Source organism: Drosophila sechellia, chromosome X (assembly GCF_004382195.2).
Source record: "Drosophila sechellia strain sech25 chromosome X, ASM438219v1, whole genome shotgun sequence".
NCBI classification, from domain to species: domain Eukaryota; kingdom Metazoa; phylum Arthropoda; class Insecta; order Diptera; family Drosophilidae; genus Drosophila; species Drosophila sechellia.
In genome coordinates, this window is record NC_045954.1 from 20,019,458 (window position 1) to 20,037,132 (window position 17,675).

General features: G+C 41.8%; 1 protein-coding gene across 2 annotated transcripts; it reads left to right on the forward strand.

Annotated features, from left to right (window-relative positions):
- Positions 1-2,777: 2,777 nt before the first annotated feature.
- LOC6615073 (neprilysin-3) lies at positions 2,778-10,602 on the forward strand. 2 transcript variants are annotated; one of them, XM_032725420.1, is made up of 9 exons: positions 2,778-3,016; positions 5,241-5,357; positions 6,110-6,272; positions 6,324-6,444; positions 6,513-6,827; positions 6,888-7,382; positions 7,484-8,313; positions 8,449-8,591; positions 8,652-10,602. In XM_032725420.1, exons 1-9 carry the CDS (start codon positions 3,005-3,007, stop codon positions 8,826-8,828), a joined length of 2,373 nt encoding a protein of 790 aa, XP_032581311.1. In that variant the 5' UTR covers positions 2,778-3,004; the 3' UTR covers positions 8,829-10,602. The 2 variants fall into 2 exon arrangements, with proteins under 2 accessions (XP_032581311.1, XP_032581310.1); XM_032725419.1 differs by lacking the exon at positions 2,778-3,016 and adding an exon at positions 4,389-4,538.
- The last annotated feature ends 7,073 nt before the right edge of the window (positions 10,603-17,675 follow it).

A 17,675-nucleotide genomic window follows, 5' to 3' on the forward strand; every position in this document is an offset into this window, starting at 1 on the left:
AAGTGCCGTTGACGGTTTTAAACTCGATTCCCAAGCCCGGCTCTCATGTTATGAGCAACAATAGCGATTTGCTGCCATGAGTCATATTTTTTGGTGTTTATTTACCCAATTTGAATGGAGCTGTAGCTTCGGTGGGGTATGATCGAAATAGGCACTTTATTTAGCATCGCCTCGTAAAAAAAAAACACTGAAATCGAAATTTATATAAACAACAGTTATAGAACTGTAATGTTACTATTAGGTATCATATAGTCGCATCGCATACAAATGTACAACGTTTACAACTTGGATTTATCTCACTCTTTAATTAGATATGACTTTAAGCTGCAGGTAGTGGGTATCTTTAAGTCGACACACTTTTCTTAATTCGCTTGCTTCTGCTAAATTAGTGAATCCTCAAAATAAAATTTAGCTATACTAAAGGTATCTTATTGTATATATGTACATATAAACAAATATGTATGCAGAAACTCCAAATTTATTCATAGTTTATTTGTTCCTCATGCATTTGAGTTTATTTTATATTCGATCAAAGAATATAAAACCGCAGTCGTACTGTATTTCCCAATCGAGAACACGCAACTTCAAGTGCTTTCATGTTCGAGTCTCGAGATGTTTTTTGTTTTGCTGTATAGAACACGATAATTGGTTGGGTCATTAATGATATGCACGACACGGGCCGGGGTCATCATGGGTTAAGGTGTGCTCCCATGTTGGTTTGCCCCAGAAGTCGAGATACATAGATCTTCTGGCGAATGGGGAATGTCGAGTCAGACTGCTTTGATGATCGCCCGAATTGTATTCGAACCTTCGTTGATCTTTTATGACCATGTATATTTTGCAAAATATTAACATATATACATGTATAGGTATATTGTTGTCCGTCCGTTTCGCACTTTTAAGGAGATGCAGATGGAGGAGGGGCTATTGGGGGCGGGCAAACAATGCAGCTACGTTGTGGCTACCGTTCGACGGAATATACATATGTACATATATGTACATATACATATGTAGAAAACGAAAAGCCCCACAATACAATTGGTGGGCATGTGCGAATTGTTTGCTTTCTCAGTTGTGACGTAAAGCAATTTGGGTCGGCCGATATGGAATCCATGCAGTGCGATTCGAAACTATTCAATAGCTTATGCTTGTATTTTTGCTGCTCTGCCGAAGATAGTGAAATTGAATAGTGACTGTGTCATTCGACTGACATGTTCATTGACGTTCACTATTCATACCCATTGCTCGCACAGGAAAAGTGCACATGGTGTATCCGTCCGTGCTGAGGAAAATTATAAAAACGTTTTTGAATTCAGGCAAAATTAAATATTAAAACACTCTGTAAGTAATATAGATAATTAATATAAAATACACATAATATATATTTATAATAAAAAATAATATAATATAATATATTGTACTATTAACTAATATAATATAATAAAATATATAATAATAATAATACCATATATATATTTTATTTCGATTTCGGAATGTTTTGTAAACAGTAATCAGCTGTTTAAGCTGTTTTCCGTAGTTTTCATTGTTTTAATTTCGATGTTCGCAATTAATTTTTTTTGCCGAAGTGGGGTCAGAAATAATTTTTTTTTTTTATAAAATAATTAAGTAGCAGCATGATCTTGTGGTGATGATGTGGAATAAACATCAATAGAGCACTGAGTAAACTATTTTTTCCTCTTACTAAATAATTCGATTTGATTTAGAAAGCTTATCGTTTCGGCCAGACAAAATTGCCCGTTTTATAAATCGAAAAATTTTTAAGAATTCGAAAACCAAAACACCGATTTTGCCTGCAACATGAATATAATAAAATAATAATATATAATTTTTTAGGATTTTAATGGGAACCATTTCTATCCAAAGTCGATTTTAGAATTGGCCATCAATTTTATAGCCATAAATTTTCAGATTGAATGGTGCTGAGTTTTTGACGATCTTCAAATTTATTTTTTTCTAAGATTTGCTTGAGTTCGATTGGGAAAGAAAAATTAGAAAAAATTTATAAAATATCCGTTTTGGCGGTTTTAGGGCGTTGAAGTGGACTAATACAAATGTGAAAAAAAATCAACACATTTTTGAAAGGTGTGGGAGGGGCAGTTTTGTGTGGTTTGTGGGAGTTAGAGTGGGCGTGGCAACATGGGTCAACAAACTTGCGCTGCGTCTTTGTCTCTGGAATCTGTATGCTGAATCTTAACCTTCCAGCTTTTATAGCTCCTGAGATCTTGACGTTCATACAAACCGACGGATATGGCTAGATCGACTAGCCGAATATACACGAATATGAATATATACTTTATATATTCCGAAACGCTTCCTTCTGGTATGCCCTTTTAGTCTACGAGTAACGCGTATTAAACTATAGGTGGCCAAAGTTGGCTTCAAATTAATTGGGAATTTCGAGAATCGTTAGTTTTGGATATTCGATTACGTGTGTTAAAGCGATAGCTTTAGTGAAAGGCACTGTGATTGTCTGGCAACTCGTCGCGCGGAGCGTTGCCACCGGGCAAACAGATCCTGCGCAGTGGACCAAGTTCTCCGGCCATGGCTTCAACTCGCTCCCTCCTGCCACGCACTTCTCTCTCTGTTTGTGTGTGTTTTGCTCACCTACTACGTTTGTGTTATGGTTTTTCCTTTTTCGGGGGAGTCCAACCACCCGACTCCCAGCGCCGAGTGAAATTGGAGAGAAAAGGCTAGTTCGAGTGCGATTACCGCTGCTGCTGGTGCTGGAGCTGGCTGTCAGTGGCTCGAGTTGGCCGTGTTGGTGGATACCGTTGCCTTTTTGTGGCTCAGAGCGGTTTGTTTGACCGCGAGCGGAATGCAGATAAACGCGTTTTAAATGAATTGCTGAACGGTCGAATGTAATACCCATCGAGGGTCGCCCAAACTTTATCGAAAGTGCAACAATAAACGGAAAAGGGTCGAGAAAAAGCGAGCGCAGGGAGCTGGAAAAGTTGCATTGCCTTCTTTCTAGCGCACAAAGAAAATGAGCGCAAAGGTAGGCCAAGAGCGCGCATCTCTTTCGCCGAATGTGTGTGTGTGCGAGTGTGTGCTGTATGTGCAATCAGAAGTCCCCACCCCCACCCCACCACTTCCAAACAGTGCGATTCAAAGTCATAATTTCATTTGCAATTGAATAAATGCATCCCAGCCACACCCCGCCCTGCCACTCACACATCTAAGCTGCTCCGATTTTATGGCCCTTGGTATAGAGAAACTGGAAGGAATGCAGCACAAATGAAGTAGCTAGTAGCTACCATATGGTATACCAAGTAGCCAGGATACTCGCAGCAAAGTCGGGAAAGGAGGTGGCATAACGACGGATGAAATCCCATTGTGGCGATTCGGAAGCCCTGCAGTTATCATCTGTTGCCCTGAAAAAAAATGCCATGAAGAGCGTTTATGAACTCGGGGAATCCGAAGTAGCCAACATTGACTTTCAGATGGGCTCCGGTTCATTAAAACTGGTAGAACAGTCGTAGTAAATGCCCTTATTTTGAGGATAAGGATAAGGTATATAATGCTGCCTCAGAACTTAGCTAATCATGTTCAATGGGACCTAAAGATGCCTCATTTCCAATAATGTTATGGACTAACTTATAGTATACCTCCTTTTTTTCCAATACATTAGCCGATTTGATTGGTTGCAAAAGGAGTGCTCGTTAGGCTATAACGCCATTTAATGCGTGTTTACATTCAACAGTCTGCTAAATGTCAGTTCTGTTTACATTGCGATGGAAAATCGTGGCGAGAAGCAGTCCAGACTGAGGGATACCCCTTGCTTAATGTGTTTTTAAGAGTTCTTTAGCCCATCCATTTTCACGTGTATTATATAACTATCGTATACCTATCATATCGCCCCAATCCATCATATATTATTTATATCGCTTGTTGTCCGACACCAGATCACGCTCGTATCTATCTTAGAGATACCAATTCGTTGGCAAACAGATCGAGCTCGAAAGCTGTCATATGGCGCCTTTCCGATCCCCGATCCCAAATCGACATTAGAATATTATGGATGGGTGTAAGCAACAGATGCATATATAGAAGTGCACATATGAGCGAGGCCGAATCTTTGGGGTATATTGCATTGTGTTAATTGAATACATATGCCTCTCCTTTCCATTTCAATGCGCCCAGTATATCCATTTCGGCTACATCTTGGCACATATTGCCGCAGCAAACACGCACACAGCCGCCAGTTAATTAATTTGAGTACAATGCAAAACTATCCAATATATCGCGCCGTTGGCCCGTAGATGTTTTCTGCTTTCGGGCATTGTTGAATTGGGTGGTCGCAGAACTCGGAACTCGCAGTCCCTGAGTTCCGAAGCTCGCCGGGCTCGACCGCCAGTGCCTTGCGAGCGGTCATGGGCTAAGCACAGATATAGTATCGTTGCCGCGCTCTGTTTTCATACCGCTCGTCCCGTCGAAGTTCCGAAAAATAAACACACCACCGCATACCGTGCTCCCCTACCCATCGATATACCAAAATGTGGCTTTCCGACTGCCGTTCGGTATGTCCGTGCTTCAGCTTCTGTATCTCCTCCACTAACTTTCAGTTAGACATGGAATGCTGACAAGTGGTTGAGAATGGTTTTTGTTTGGGTTAACTCTTAGGCGAAACAGTTCATGTGTGTATCTGACCTCTCGAATTCTTTCGAATGGATATCTAGACAGCGAGTAAAAATAGTTCAAAGATTTCGTGGAACTACAGTCAATGGTCAGCAATGAATAGTGTTTCATAGAAACCAATGAAGAGAAAGCAAGTTCTGTTCTGCATCAATTATATATTCGACAAAATTATATATATTTCTCTCAAGTAGTTGGGCATTATCTTCTTCTATTTCTATAGGGTAACATTCAAATTGTTTTTACGATGAATGCAGATTATCTGAACACCTTGGAATGCTCTGCTGACACAAGGGTTAACACTTTTGAGTACATAGAGCTCCATATGACAATCTGGCCCACGCAGTGGGCGGGGATGTGAGAGAAATGTAAAGCACAAGGCGTTGAGTGAGCGCTAAAGAACGCACGGTATCTATACAATACGAGCGGAAAAGCTTCGCATCTATGTACGGATACAACGGGCTACTTATCGGATGCCCTACAGCACAAAACATGTGATAACAGAAAGCAGCAACATATTTAGATCTAATCTAACGCGCGTTGGTAGACAATTTGACGGGATTACAACAATTCGATTCTCATTCCAGATGACGCGCTACAAGCAGACCGAATTCACGGAGGACGACTCCAGTTCCATTGGCGGCATTCAATTGAACGAGGCGACCGGCCACACGGGCATGCAGATACGCTACCACACCGCCCGGGTATGTGAGAAACCTGTCGGGGAACACCGCGCATATAACACCTCCCGTGCAATGCAATTCAGGCAGCTTTATCAGCTTTATCTTTGTGGCACTGACCCAGAAACGAGTGGCAAATGGGGCCATCGTGAGCGCTTTTCTCATTCGCTGCTCGAAGGTTGCCAGTTGACAGTGAAAAGTCGGCTCCTATGAGTGGGAGTGCGCTGGTGTGAGCTTTTCCCTCTGCGAACTCACACGAATTCCCTATCTGGTGGCAGGGTAACGACGGCTTTGAGAGGCGGTTCGTTGTTCGTGGTTCAAAAAAAATTACACCTTATGTGATATTATTCCGTAGATAGACGATGGACACTTTTCCATACAACTGTATCAACAAAATGTCTAAAAGCAAGCAAATTACTACACAATTTAAGCAGTGTGTACAAAAAACAAGTTAATTTAAGCAACGTGCAATTTAACCAATATTTCCCTTCGGAGAGTGCATTTCAGAGTCGTTGTGGCTTCTGAAAAGTCATTTATAAGCTAAATTCCCATTCTCCATCTCAGCGAAATATGGAAAAATTAGCAGGCAAGTGCCTTACGCTTGCGAGATTGATCCCATGTAGATACCACCCCAATGTGTACAAGTTTGAACTCATTTGAACCGCCGTCGTCTTGTTTACAAAACACAATTCGCTGGAAAAGATTTATGGGGCGAATCTTTTGTGCATGTGGAGGCCAGAATGATTGGTGGCTAATGCGGCGTTTTCATTCCACAGGCTACATGGAATTGGCGCTCGAGAAACAAGACGGAGAAATGGCTGCTCATCACGACTTTTGTGATGGCCATCACGATCTTCACGCTGCTCATCGTCCTTTTCACAGATGGAGGCAGCAGCGATGCGACCAAGCACGTCCTTCACGTCCAGCCGCACCAAAAAGGTATGGATTGAGTGAATGTAATCTAAGGATACTAAATCTTCTCCCTTCCAGATTGTCCTTCCGGCAATGAGCTTCCTTGCTTGAACAAGCACTGCATCTTCGCCTCGAGCGAGATCCTCAAGTCCATCGATGTGACCGTGGATCCCTGCGACGACTTTTACGGATATTCCTGGTGCGTTAACTAAAAATAATTCAAATTGTTCAAGAGGAGTTCGAGTAACTGGTTGTTTGAAATTGCAGTAATCAATGGATCAAGAACAACCCCATTCCCGAGGGGAAGTCCACGTGGGGTACCTTCGGCAAGCTGGAGCAGATGAACCAGTTGATAATCCGCAACGTGCTGGAGAAGCCGGCAAAGAGCTTCAAGTCGGACGCGGAGCGGAAGGCCAAGATTTACTATGAATCCTGCCTGGATGCGGATGAGCACATGGAGAAGCTGGGGGCCAAGCCCATGAACGATCTCCTGCTGCAGATCGGAGGATGGAACGTGACCAAGAGCGGCTACAACGTGGCCAACTGGACGATGGGACACACTCTAAAGATTCTGCACAACAAGTGAGTTAAGCAGGGCTTCTGATAGCGATTTATATAGCTACCATGCATTCATCTCTGCAGGTACAACTTCAACTGCCTGTTTGGCTGGGCGATCGGGGAGGACGACAAGAACTCCTCGCGCCACGTCATCCAGATCGATCAGGGCGGTCTGACGCTGCCCACCGCTGACTACTACAACAACAAGACGGACAATCACCGCAAGGTGCTCAACGAGTACATTGAGTACATGACCAAGGTGTGCGTCCTGCTCGGGGCCAACGAATCGGATGCCCGCGCCCAGATGATCGGCGTCATTAACTTCGAGAAGAAGCTGGCCAACATCACCATTCCGCTGGAGGATCGCCGCAACGATGAGGCCATGTATCATCCGATGCAGCTGCGACAGCTGTCCAAGCTGGCTCCGTTCCTCAACTGGACGGATCACTTCGACAATGCCATGCAGATGGTGGGTCGCCGGGTCACCGACGACGAGGTGGTGGTCGTCTACGCACCCGACTTCCTCAAGAACCTATCGGACATCATTCTCAAGATGGAACAGACCGAGGAGGGGAAAATGTGAGTGAACTTAAAGGGAAAATGTATGACCGTTGGCGCTATGACTACCATTTCCTGCTTGGGCTATTCAAGTTCCTGTACTGAATCTCTGATCCTTTCAGCACCTTGAACAATTATCTCGTCTGGCAGGCGGTACGCACGCTGACCAGTTGTTTGTCCAAGCCATTCCGGGATGCCTATAAGGGCGTGAGGAAGGCCCTCATGGGTTCGGATGGCGGCGAGGAGATCTGGCGATACTGCGTCTCGGACACGAACAATGTGGTTGGGTTCGCCGTGGGTGCCATCTTTGTGCGTCAGGCCTTCCATGGGGAGTCGAAGCCGGCGGCCGAGCAGATGATCGGCGAGATCCGCGAGGCCTTCAAGATGAATCTACAGAATTTGACCTGGGTGGACAAGCAGACGCGCGAGAAGGCCATCGAGAAGGCCAACCAGATCTCGGACATGATCGGATTCCCCGACTATATTCTGGACCCCGTGGAACTGGACAAGAAGTACGCGGAGTTAAACATCACACCGAATGCCTACTTTGAGAACAACATCCAGGTGGCCATCTACAATCTGAAGAGCAACCTGAAGCGTCTCGACCAACCGGTGAACAAGACCAACTGGGGCATGACCCCGCAGACGGTCAACGCCTACTACACGCCCACCAAGAACCAAATCGTCTTTCCCGCGGGCATCCTGCAGACGCCCTTCTTCGACATAAACAACCCCAAGAGCCTGAACTTCGGGGCCATGGGCGTGGTCATGGGCCACGAACTGACCCACGCCTTCGATGATCAGGGACGTGAGTACGATAAGTTCGGCAACATCAATCGCTGGTGGGATTCCAAGAGCATCGAGCGGTTCAACGAAAAGTCCGAATGCATTGCCAGACAGTACAGTGGATACAAGATGAACGGACGCACCCTCAACGGCAAGCAGACGCTGGGTGAGTAATCTATGTGATGAACTATATAAGATCTGTAGGGGATTTGTCAATTTAGTATGTAGAACGCAGCATCCAGAATTAGGGCATATGTATACCACCTAAGCTAAATTGTATTTATTCATTTAATCCTTATAGGCGAAAACATAGCCGACAATGGCGGCTTAAAGGCGGCCTACCACGCCTACCAGCGAACCAAGAGCGACCGTGATGTGGATGTGCTGAAGCTGCCGGGCCTGAATCTCACGCACTCGCAGCTCTTCTTCGTGTCCTTCGCCCAGGTGAGTGCTGTTTTCATAGCAACACTACGGAATACTGAATACTTGTGGTCATTCCCGAAGGTCTGGTGCTCCAGCACAACGGATGAAACGAACCTGCTGCAGATGGAGAAGGATCCGCACTCGCCGTCGCAGTTTCGGGTGATCGGCACATTGTCGAACATGGAGGAGTTCGCCGATGTCTTCCAGTGCAAGCCCGGCAAACGGATGAATCCCACCGACAAGTGCGAGGTGTGGTAAGGGGGTAGCGCAATTTCGATCTCAGAACGAGCCAAAGCCAAAGCCGAGCAACTAGACAACCATTTCAGGTGCGGATGGTGGGACGCTGATACAGATACAGATGCAGATGCAGACTGGGAGATACAGGCTCAAAGTGCTGATCCTGTATTCCGGATTTTATTGCTTAAGTTGTGTCACTTCGTTTTTATTTTTCTGTTGCCATTTGTATTTTGTCGAAAGACCGTCAGTCATTGTGCCTATGAAAATGATAGAAACTGACGATAAATTCACTTTCGCACTCCAAGGGGTCTGGAGTGCCGATCTAGACATAATAGATCCTGGAGCAGAATCAAGGGACCCTTAACTACATTTGAATGTGAACGCACGAGCTACCAACTTTATGGGATGGGTGTGTGCGATTAAGCGAGATGCGGCACACGCCCAGCGGGTCTGATATATATATATATAAAGATATATATATATATATATAAATAGATATGATAACGATAAACGATAATTGTAACTTAGCTATTTGTAGAACTATGAATGTATATTGTATTATAAAGATACAAAGTTCGCAGCTCGTGTCCGAAAGAAGAAGGTTTTCTCCCAACTTAGAAATACCTTCGGAAGAGTTTTGAAAAATCTCTTTTTTTTTCTTAAAATACGATTGTGTCGAAGTTCCTGAGAACGGGATAGAAATAAAATGGTGGGCTAGTGGGTGTGAAAGTGAAAGGGATAGAGATAGAGATATAGATAGAGAGGCAAACAGTTTTGAAGCTTTTCAGTTGCCAAAGTGAACAGGAAATAACTGCGTGATTTTGTTTTTCATTATTATAAGTTGAAAATTAAAGAATTTTTGTTTCGATTGGAAAATAGCTCCGTCTGATACATTTGTTTTCTTTACGGGTTCCTAAAAATTTGCAAATTGTCGATTTGAATTTATGTTAGCAAAATAGACAAAGTCTGGAACTGGAATGAAGAGAACAGAACACAAACAAACACCAAATAATTAATAATCGCTCAGATATGGAGATGCAGAGCCAACCAAATTGGAGGGATTTTCTTTTGTACGAAAGAAAAACATATCAGACTAAGATGATGTGAAAAAGCCAACACCAACCACGTATATCTATGGAACTTACCTAGGCACCAAATCGGAATCAATCCAAAAAGTTAGCTATAAGATAATGAACATCCTCAATCAGTCAGAGCACAAATCTCCTACAGCTTAGCTAGACAATATGGCCAAAAGGTTTTTCGGTTCACTAGCCCGATTCTCAAGGGCCATTCCATTTATGTAGTTTCGATTGTTATCCACATTTTCGATTCAGAATCAACGTACATACGACGAATGCATTTATCTCTTCTTTTAGTCATTGCTTTCCCGAATCATTTGATTTTAAAGTATCTGGACACAGAACAAAACTAAGTTGATGTATTATATAACATGTGTATGTATTTATAGTTTTCCCCAATCAGTTGATAGAACGGGGGAACGGGGGTAGATAAGGGGGTATACTATTAAAACCCCTCTATATCCATCGAGATATCAAGCAGATGATTTTTGTATTCTATATATGTACTATATGATAGATGAAGAAATGATAACTATAATACAAATATTAAAATATTATTATTATACAAACTACATATACATTAACTGAATGTTTAAATGCGAATTATTTTTATTGTCTATTAATAAAGTGTATATGTGCATGTATACATTTGCGGAAAAAAAACAATAAATTATGCTATAGTCGTGCGTCCCGACTAAGGGAAACCAACTACTCAACACACTGCTTTTTGTAAAACTGATGTACTGTTGTACAAAGGGAAAAGTTGCTCAGTAGGGGCTATCAAAGGGTAGCAAATTTGCATGAAACCAAAGACCCATTTTCAATCATAATGGAAAAGGAAGGGTATTGTGCTTATGGAAAAACCAAAGCCCAATAGAAAAAGTCGAGAGCAGAAGCAGAAAAGCGAATGTATAAAGCTTAAGCACGTAAAATTGCCTAAATAAATGTTAAATAACTTTATAACTTACAAAACAAATAAAGCAAAAGCAGCGGAAAAGCAGATATGAAAATCAGCCAAAAGCAAAGCACAAGCGTTGGATTTTCTGCTTTTGCGCGTCTACTTTTGCTTTTTGCTTTTGCTTTTGCGCTGTTGCGCTTTTGCTTCCGCACTGTTGCTTTTGCTGTTGCGATGCATTCTCCACTGCGTCGTAGAAAATATGCATTTTTCAACTTTTTAACTCCTTAAAGTTCATTTTCATTTTTTTAATACCCATGTTGCTCTTACCACCCTCGCAAAATTATAGTTAGAAGTTTCGTGCTTCTGAAATTATGTGCGAGTTAATCATAAATAAATTTGATTCATTCTACCAATTTGCTCAGCCCCTGTTGGTATTTCACTGTTCTAACTATTCTTTGAAAATATTTGTTAAAGTTATTGTTAGTGCTTTCGTTATTTCGTGTAAATTCATCATAAATGAACTGTATTCATTTCGTTCACCGCTGTTAAGTTATTACATTGTGACTTCACTTGCTGTCTTAAATATGGCGGGCACAAATTACAGAAATTTTCGCAACCCCTGACGCTTAAATCGGTCGAACTTTGGCTTTATGACAAAGTTCTAATAAACTTTCGGTGTTGTTGCGCACCCAACCTCGCACACTTGCACACAGAGACACCCACACACTGGCAGCCGTATGTGGATGGATATACAGAAATGCCAGCAAATTGCTTACATAATAAATAATAATAATAGCGTGCGATTTTTAGCGCAATTTAAATTTATTTATGGCACTTGTTTGTTCGCATGTCAGCCGCAAGTTTTAGCCAGACATTTTTGCGCCCACAGTGAATCGACACACAGGTGGAGTGTTGGTGCTGTTGGTGGTGTTGGTGGTGCGGTGGCACTCTGTGGCTCGGTGGTTCTTTGGTGCGGTGATTGTGCCAAAGGTGGGCCAAGTTTGCTGGAGTCCTTCGCCGGATTTGCCTATTTTTATCATTGCGGCTTATCCCGGTTGCCTGGCAACCGAGCATTTTCGCCAGAGAATTCAAGCTGCTTAGTGGCGAGAGATGGCGATGCCGACTCATAAATCCTGCCTGCGGCATTGCCACAGCCATACAGCCATGGAATGGATGTGGATGTCCTCGACCTGCCGTCTTATCGCATTCCCCGAATCGGGTATACCCACCCACCCCATCCCTCCGGCAAGGACTCGGGGGTCAGATGGAGATGGGCTGCTTAAATGGCAATTAGGCCGCCGCACTTACTGACAGCTTCCTTTAGCTTCGGATTTATACGTCGATGTTGTTGCTAGCCACGGAATGATGTCATCAGTGTGTCTGGAGCTAATTAATGCAATCCAGGCCAGAATAACGGCATGCATACGAAAAACGGAAAAAACATTGGGTTTTTTTGACCGAGTTTTTGGCCTCTGCTTCCATTATGTACCAGTTATAAATTATTATTATTATTATTTTATTACTAATTAAGTTTCACAAATTTGGCAATTTGAATTGCATGCAGTCTGTTTCATTAATCTATTAAATTTGAACTCTGATAAGCAAAAGCTTGTAATAAACTATCATAACTATTAAATATTGGTTATTATTTGCAATACTTACCAGTATTTGATAGACATTAATGAAATCTGCGATGGTTTTGAGTGCGTATAACTTCGTCATAGAATCTTTAATTGCATGGCAGTGATTTCCGCGACACCACTAATATATATGCATGACTAAATTGGCATTTAAATGGATTTAATAATGTTCGAGTTCCAACGCAGACCATTCGTCTTGTGGTTATTGTGCAATTTTCTTTGCCTTTTAAGCTGGAGCATAAGGCTTAAATTGTTTTCGAAAGTGCGCATTCCTCGGCGATTAGCATGATTAATGGGTAATGAAAACAAAACAGTTTAAAGGCTCGGCCAAATGACGAGTGCTTAGCAATGAGTTGAGTGTAATTGCAATTAATATTGTTGCTATTATTATTATTATTATTATTGTTGTTATTCGTTGTTTATTATGCAGCCGAGCTATGGCGAGAGTGGGTTTTGTGGGTCGGCAGGGCGTAAATATGCATATGTTTCGGCGTGGACATGTCCATAAGCCCCCTTCTGCACTCACTCAGGCATTCATTTGCTCGTTTGTTTATTTATGTTAATTTAAATCAACATGCAAAAATTAGCACATGACACAAAGAGGATGTGGATGTGGATGTTGAGGTGGATGTGGGCGTAGGCGGAGATAAGTTTGTGAGTTTGCGGCGTGGCTCGAAAACATTTAATTTAATTAATTACTTGCCCCTTAATTTGCATATTTAAATGAATTGCCGCAAAGCCAAGGCGAAGTGTTCGGCAGCGGGCAAAATGCTGGCTAATAACTAGATGACACGACGTCAGAAGGACGCAGTCGCCAGCATAATGTAGAGTTTGAATGTGTGAAACCCTGACTGTTGGCCTAAAATTGTGTGTACTTCAGCGGAAATACACCTGAAGTCACCTGTTTAATGGTTGCATTCTCACGTAATTTAAAGTCAACTTAAATTTATTAAATAGTAATGTCACGGCTTGCCAAATCAATTGATTTCTGCTTGCTACAGCATTAATCTTCGATTAAGCTAAGTAAAGCATATCAAATAGGGCAAAGTCTTCCTGACCGACGCTACACGTAGTGACGAAGATCTCTAGGAGAGTGGATGGTGGCTCACTTAGTTACGAAGCGCACCCAAAATTATACAGCACCCCGAAATGTCATAATGGATTTATTTATTAAGGTAATCGGATATTTGTAATTGATTTTCTGCAACAGAAGCCAGTATTTCCATTCGATTATTATTTTCTCTCATCGAAAGTTGTAGTTTCAGTCACCCATTAATTGCCAAAATTTCCCGCCATATAATTGGAGGGGGCTTAAGGGGCAGAAATGAAATTTTAACCACAAAACAAAGGCAAGTACAATTTTGGCTTTCGGTCGCAATGCGATGTTCTCTATGCGGGCAATAAAATAACAACCAACGCAAGCCGCGGTCGCCACTAAATGGTGGGGGTTGCGCCCCTCTTCTGGAAGGGGTTTATACTGTGGGTGGTAGAGAGGGTTCTGAGCAGAAGGGTGTTGCAAGCAAACAATGACCGAACAAAGCAATATCCAGCAAACCATCAAATACCCTGTACAAAATAAGAAGTTGGCGTTTCCATGGCAAAGCATCAGTCATCTTTGATATCTAGAAAATTGTAATTCCCATAACGAGGTAAAAATCTGGTGACGAACGCACCTACACTATGTCAGCTAATGCGGCGTAAAATGTTATTACATATGACACATTGCATGCACAACCTATTTACAGTTCTGCATCTTTATACATTTAATTTAGGAATAAGATTTTGAACATAACCATTTACCTGTATACGTGCATACCCATAATTTTTAAGTAGGTTATCTAAAACCAAGGGGTAGAATGCAAAATCTACCCATACCCGAAAACTTTACCGTCGACCAACTTCGAACCATCTCCTTTGTCCCTCGCCCAAAACTGATGATGCTTATTCCTCGGAGATCTGGGCGCACTTGCAGCCATCGGTTTGCAATGGAAAAGTTGTTGGGCATGCGCTGAGACAAACTAATAAAATAAATTAAATCGTTTAATTGAAGTAAATTGCCTATAAAATTGCTTTTCGAAAGTATCCCGCAGAGTTGGGCGAGGGGTATTGGCTGGCTGGAGGCTGGAAGGGATCCAGGCCATAATTGAGTAATAAATTCAAATATTTATTGCATCAACAAATGTACAAATTGTGTTGCCGCATCCCAGGGACTTCGGGTGTTAAGTGATCTCGGAGGCAGGAGAATAATGCCGGCTAGAGAGCCTTTGGGCCATTTCAATTAAGTTCCCTACAAGTTAGGCAATCCTTTCCCAAAGCTACACACATTTGCACTTTGTAGCATAAAAGAGCGGCGTGCGAGTTCGGGAGGGCGGACCATCGGGCCATCGCGCCATCGTGGCATCGGGGCGTATGCGTAATATGCATAAATATTGAATGACTTTTTGGTGTGACATCAAGCGATGTGCACTCAACACTTAAACACACCCAGAGACAGTGGGGTCACATTTTGCCAAGGGGGGTGGGTTGTGTGGGAAAGTAAAGTGAAAGCGTATGTAAAATACTTTCACGCGCCAAGTGAATAATTTAAGAGGCGAGAACACAGAGCTGGGCACCGAGTACACGAGAGCTGGGCTGAAAATCCATCAAGTTTGCACCCCATCTTGGCCGCCCTCATCAAGCCACTCCACGGCCAAAAAATGAGTTACTTTACATAACTAAGTAATTTCCAAGCTGCCGGGAGCGACACAAACGTAAAATTATTATAAACAAACCATTCGACAGTCGTAAAAAGGGAAACGCGCACAGGATACAAGCCACCCACCCAGGCGGTCAGGATTCCAAAATTCTGGGCTACAGACGATGATGCCGAGGCAAAAATGAACAAAAAGCCGCATAAAAGGTCCTCGCAAATTTTGTCATTACGCAAACATCGGCTGGCAGAGAGTATAAAATACAAAACATATTTAAATGCAATAAAGCAAAATGTGTGATGGGATGGACATAGATGGAGCTCTGACAAAATAGAAGTACTTGGAAGTGTGTGTACATGGAATATGCCAGTGGCATACTGTTTGCAACTCACTAGCTGATAACTAACATAACACGAATGAGTCTTATATTACTTCCGAGAATGAAATATGTTTGACTTAAAAATTACATAATATATTCATATAATATCTCTTAGTACCAGGTCAAATTAATATTTCGACTCATGTTTTATTTGGACAAATATTGCTTTCGTTGGAATGATTTTAATTACTTTACCATTCCCAGAAATAATGAGCTTAAATGGTTAAGCGCGTTGTACGTGGGAGATGGCCGGAAACACCAGTGTTGCTCAGCGATTTCGCAGTCAAAAACAGTTTGGAATTGCAGCACAATTCGAGTGAACGATTCATTTAAAAAGGTAATCAAATTTGCTGAGTGATGAAATGAAATTAATTGAATGTGCCCAGTGTAGTGCTGATGAATTTGCTGAATACGGGTATATATCAGAGTACACATTATATGATAATGATGCGACTACCTTTCGGTGAACCGATTCCGGGAAAACCCGTAAATCCCTTGGAGAGCCAAGTAGATGTTTGTCCTTCTGACTGCCCATCAATCAGATTAAAATTGAAATTCCTGCTGCTCAAATAGACAGGATCCGAATGGAAACCGAAGCGCAGATAGGTTGGCTTGGCTCTGTAATGTGCACACATATCGAATAAGCACTGTATCAAATCAGAACATTGGGAACAATCACATTGTAGCACTTTTGCAACAATGTTTATGTAAGACTTTTCAGTTCCCAGGCATATCTTGAGTGCTCAGCAATCTGACCACACAAGAATGCTATTCAGACCAGAAGTGCAGAGTCAGCATAATTAGCATGCGCGACTGCTCGATCTTTATGTGCACATGACTCTCTTAGACAGCGGCGCTCTCGCTGCCAAAGTTAAGTACATAAGAGCAAAGCAACGTCTCTGCCGGCGCAGACGGATTGCATTTGGCTAGCTTGGACTCTTCAAGACCAAGTACAAAGCAGTCGTAAAAGAGTCGTCAAAGAGCCTTCAACATGTCCTAATTGAATATTAATGAGTCTTAACAGAAGTTACAATTTTACTGATATCATACTGAATCTCTATTTCAATAAAAGTAATATAAAGAACACAAAAATGCATTACAATTATTACATGGCGACCGTGACATGGTCACTTAAGCCTGTAAAACAATAATAAAAAGAAATATATAAAAGTTAAAATGCGAACAGTGACCATTAAAAAATAAAATTGTGACAATTGATCAAACCCAGACGACAACAGAAGCCGCAAACTGGAGGACTCTGCTCCTATCGAGCAAAGGGACGCACCTACTCTACAAGAGGCACTAGAGGTGTGTCCAAACGATGGACCACGCCCACTCACAATAGCTGAGTATAGGGCAAGAAGACAGCCGAAACCAAAAATAAAGAAGAAAAGAAGCGGCAAAAGGATCAAGCTTCTTCAACAACGGAGATTAATAAAGGACCTAATAAAGACGGCAACTACGGAGGAAGAGAAAACTAACCAAGCCAAAAATCTGGAAGCGATTGAAGCCAAATTGTGCAGTGGTGCGCAATAACGCAGTTGAGGCTGTATTTAATACCAATGCCCCAATCTGCCTTAATATTAAAAATACATACCTCAAGCCGATGCGTGAAAACGCTGCTTGAAAAATACTAATCTCTGTTAGGCTTTTACTAAAAACATGTGTACGGTATTGAATTATATAGAGTAAAACATTGTAAACCGTACACATGCCCTCTAACTAACTTTTTCTTGGACAGACATACGTGTAGGAAGAAATTATAGCAATATACAATTTTTAATCAAAATTTAATAAATAAAAATAAATAATAATAATCGTTCAATTAACAACTATGGGTTGGTTCGGATCTGACGATAGTCAGACCAAAGACAACACGGCTAATGTCGTGAACAACGTCAAAATTGTAGATCACACAGAAGATATTCAAGCACTGTGGGTTTTACTCCTAATTTTGACAATTACAAGTGTGGCCCAGTTCCTTCTGACGTTGTACATAAAACACAACAAAATATTAAAAAGAAGATATATGAGTAGGGCGAATAATCTAGACAGGGTTTAAAAAAAAAAATAAATTTTAGGTTTACAAAAAAAAAAAAACAATATATATATTATCAAAAAAAAAAAGAAAAAAAAATATATTTTAAAGAATGAGTATATAAATATATACTAACAAGTAGGA

Bases quoted from the DNA above. Each gene is read 5' to 3' on its own strand.
- LOC6615073 (XM_032725419.1), top strand. From the start codon at position 4,515: ATGTGGCTTTCCGACTGCCGTTCG. The intron at 7,383-7,483 runs GTGAGTGAACTT...TGATCCTTTCAG, and splicing joins CAGACCGAGGAGGGGAAAAT to CACCTTGAACAATTATCTCG. The intron at 8,592-8,651 runs GTGAGTGCTGTT...TCATTCCCGAAG, and splicing joins TCTTCGTGTCCTTCGCCCAG to GTCTGGTGCTCCAGCACAAC.